Genomic DNA, 2,288 nt, shown 5'->3' with positions numbered 1-2,288 from the left:
CCCCGCCGGCCCTGCCGCACTTAGCCGCAGTGCTTTCATTGCAGATCTCGATAGCCCCCGATCACCAGCACCCCCCGCCCGAGACCACTTCGCCGTACGTACCCCCCCCCGGCGGCCGGCAAGAACGTGCTTGCACGCCGCGAGACTTCCACGAGGGGGAAAAAAAAAACACCATCACCAAAAAACACGACCCCCGAAAAATCTAACAATCTATTGTGCAGTCACGGCCGCGCGTCCTTCTGCCGCGTTCCATCTCCCTCGTTGCTGCTGCTGCTCTCAATCCAGGCACCAGCACCGGGTGAGGAGGACAGAGGCCCAGGGGTCGCCAGCATCCTCAGGAGGAGGCCGCCAGCCGGTTCACCAGCCGAGTGATCTCCTCGAACAGGGTCCAGGTGAGGGCCGTTTGCAGGCTCTTTCGAGCCAAGCGCGGGGCCAGCCCGGAGAATGCCGTCCGACAGATGGCGTACGCCTGCGCCGCCGGCCCGGACACCGAGCCGGGCAGGCCCAGCCGCCCGGCCGCTGCGCGCCCCACCTCCAGGAACCCCATGTCCGGCGCCGTGGCCAACGATAGCAGCGCGCGCAGGGAGTTGGGATAGGCCCCCGGGGCCAGCTGCGCGCGCGTCTTCACCACGTCAAAGGGGTGTGTCAAGGCCGTGGCCAGCGCACCGGCTGCCACGCCGCACGCGAAGTTCCGCACCGGTGCTGGGATATCCACTGCATCCCAAGCAGACAAGGAGAGAGAGGGAGAGGGAGGGGAGGGGGGAAGAGGGCCAGGGCGATTAGCACCATTGGCCGGACAGACCCCGAGGCCCGAGAAGCGAGTGTGATCCGGCGTACCATCGCGCGCGGCAAGCGCATGCTGGCTGGCCCCCTGCAGGGAGCGGTACGTCGAGTAGTACAGGGCACTGTATGGGGCATCGCGTGCAACCGTGGCCCCGAGTCCACGCAGCCACCCGCGCGGGCCCTCGGAGGCCAGCAATGCCCGCATCGCCTCCCCGAGCGACCGATATGCATAGTAGTTGCTCTGACCCGCCATGGAGTGAGTGAGGAGGACCAAGAAGGCGGATTGAGGGGGGCGATGAGAGAAGGAGAGGTGCAAGGCAAAGGGGGGGGGGCGAAGCAGGACAGGATCACGGGCGGGAAGGTGGGCCGGCGGGGAACCCGCGCCCGACAGCACCCGGGCATACCTCGAAACGCGCTTTCACCACGGACACCGGATTCAGGAGCCCGGCGATGGTGGATCGCGCCGCAAATGCCAAAGCCAGGTCAAGCTCCTGCTGAGAACTCCGGAGAAGCACATCCGAGAGGGCCCCCTCCGGCAGGAAGACACTCAGTGCCCCGGGTCCCACGGGCCGCGTGCAGAGGACACACGCGGCGCCTTGCTGGGTGGCTGGCCAGCTGCGCCGTGATCTGGCCAGGCCCCCGGTCGCCGGGGCGTCGGCTGCCAGGCATGCACTGCACGCCGGCTGCAGTGCCCCGGCCGCCAGGGCGTCCAGCCGGCTGCGGCCCAATCGCAGAGCCCCGAAGTAGAGCGCCGACCCGGGGACCGTGCGCAACACCGTGGCCAGCGAGCCGCGCCAGAACCCGGCCGGCCCGTGCGTTCGCAGGATCTCCCTCGACACCTGGGAGATGCTGCTCGGCGGCCGGGGCCCGCTGGCTGCCATGGCCGAAGCACCGGCCGGCGCATTGCCCGGCCGGGGCGACAGCGCCCCGGGGACCGGCTGCTGCAGGCGGGTTTTCAGCAAGTCCAGAGGCTGGAAGAGCAGGCATGAGACCAGCGACGCGGCGCCGCCGGACACCAGCGCCGCCAGGGTTTGCCGGGCATGAGATCCGGTGTCTGTGGCCGGGCCGCTCGGGGCGACACTCATGGATGTGCGCCGGGGAAGGGCAACACGGCGGCGGCGGCGGCGGCGGCGGCGGCGGCGGCGGCGGCGGCGGTGGAGGAGGGAAGGGAGGTTCGAGGGAGAGGGGCGAAAAAAAAAAAGGCAGGAGAGGGCAGTGACGGAAGTGGTGGCGGCCGAGCAGCGGCCGAGGGGCTTTGTCTGGCAGAGACCCGCGCCCCGGGCCCGCGAGGGTGCGGCGATCTGGCTGCCGAAATGGGACCTACGCCTGGGGCCTGCCCGGCACATGTTGGGCGGCAGAATCAACGCGAATCGTTGGCAGCCCGCGCCGGAGCCCGTGCCGGATGCGCCGGGCCCGGGTGTGCCGGGGGCCGTGCGCGCGCCTTGCCGGCCATGGTTCAAGTCCGGGGCAGGGAACCGCGGGGACGGGAGAACCGGGCGGGGGGG

At 70.2% G+C, this 2,288-nt stretch overlaps 1 protein-coding gene across 1 annotated transcript; it reads right to left on the bottom strand.

Moving 5' to 3' along the window:
- Window positions 1–193: 193 nt before the first annotated feature.
- H696_01591 (hypothetical protein) lies at window positions 194–1,915 on the bottom strand. Its single transcript, XM_009495493.1, has 3 exons — window positions 1,188–1,915; window positions 838–1,024; window positions 194–714 (listed from the first exon to the last, which is right to left on the bottom strand). Exons 1-3 carry the CDS (start codon window positions 1,866–1,868, stop codon window positions 335–337), a joined length of 1,248 nt encoding a protein of 415 aa, XP_009493768.1. The 5' UTR covers window positions 1,869–1,915; the 3' UTR covers window positions 194–334.
- Between the last annotated feature and the right edge of the window lie 373 nt (window positions 1,916–2,288).

The sequence above is a fragment of the Fonticula alba genome (assembly GCF_000388065.1).
Source record: "Fonticula alba strain ATCC 38817 unplaced genomic scaffold supercont2.2, whole genome shotgun sequence".
Classification (NCBI taxonomy): Eukaryota; order Rotosphaerida; family Fonticulaceae; genus Fonticula; species Fonticula alba.
This window is presented reverse-complemented; position numbering and strand designations above follow the sequence as displayed.

What these genes read in the sequence shown, in the direction of transcription:
- H696_01591 (XM_009495493.1), bottom strand. Translation starts at nt 1,868, where the DNA reads ATGAGTGTCGCCCCGAGCGGCCCGGCCACAGACACCGGATCTCATGCC. An exon ending in TGGTGAAAGCGCGTTTCGAG is followed by an intron (nt 1,025 to 1,187) that starts GTATGCCCGGGT and finishes ATGGCGGGTCAG; the next exon opens with AGCAACTACTATGCATATCG. An exon ending in TGCGCTTGCCGCGCGCGATG is followed by an intron (nt 715 to 837) that starts GTACGCCGGATC and finishes CTTGGGATGCAG; the next exon opens with TGGATATCCCAGCACCGGTG.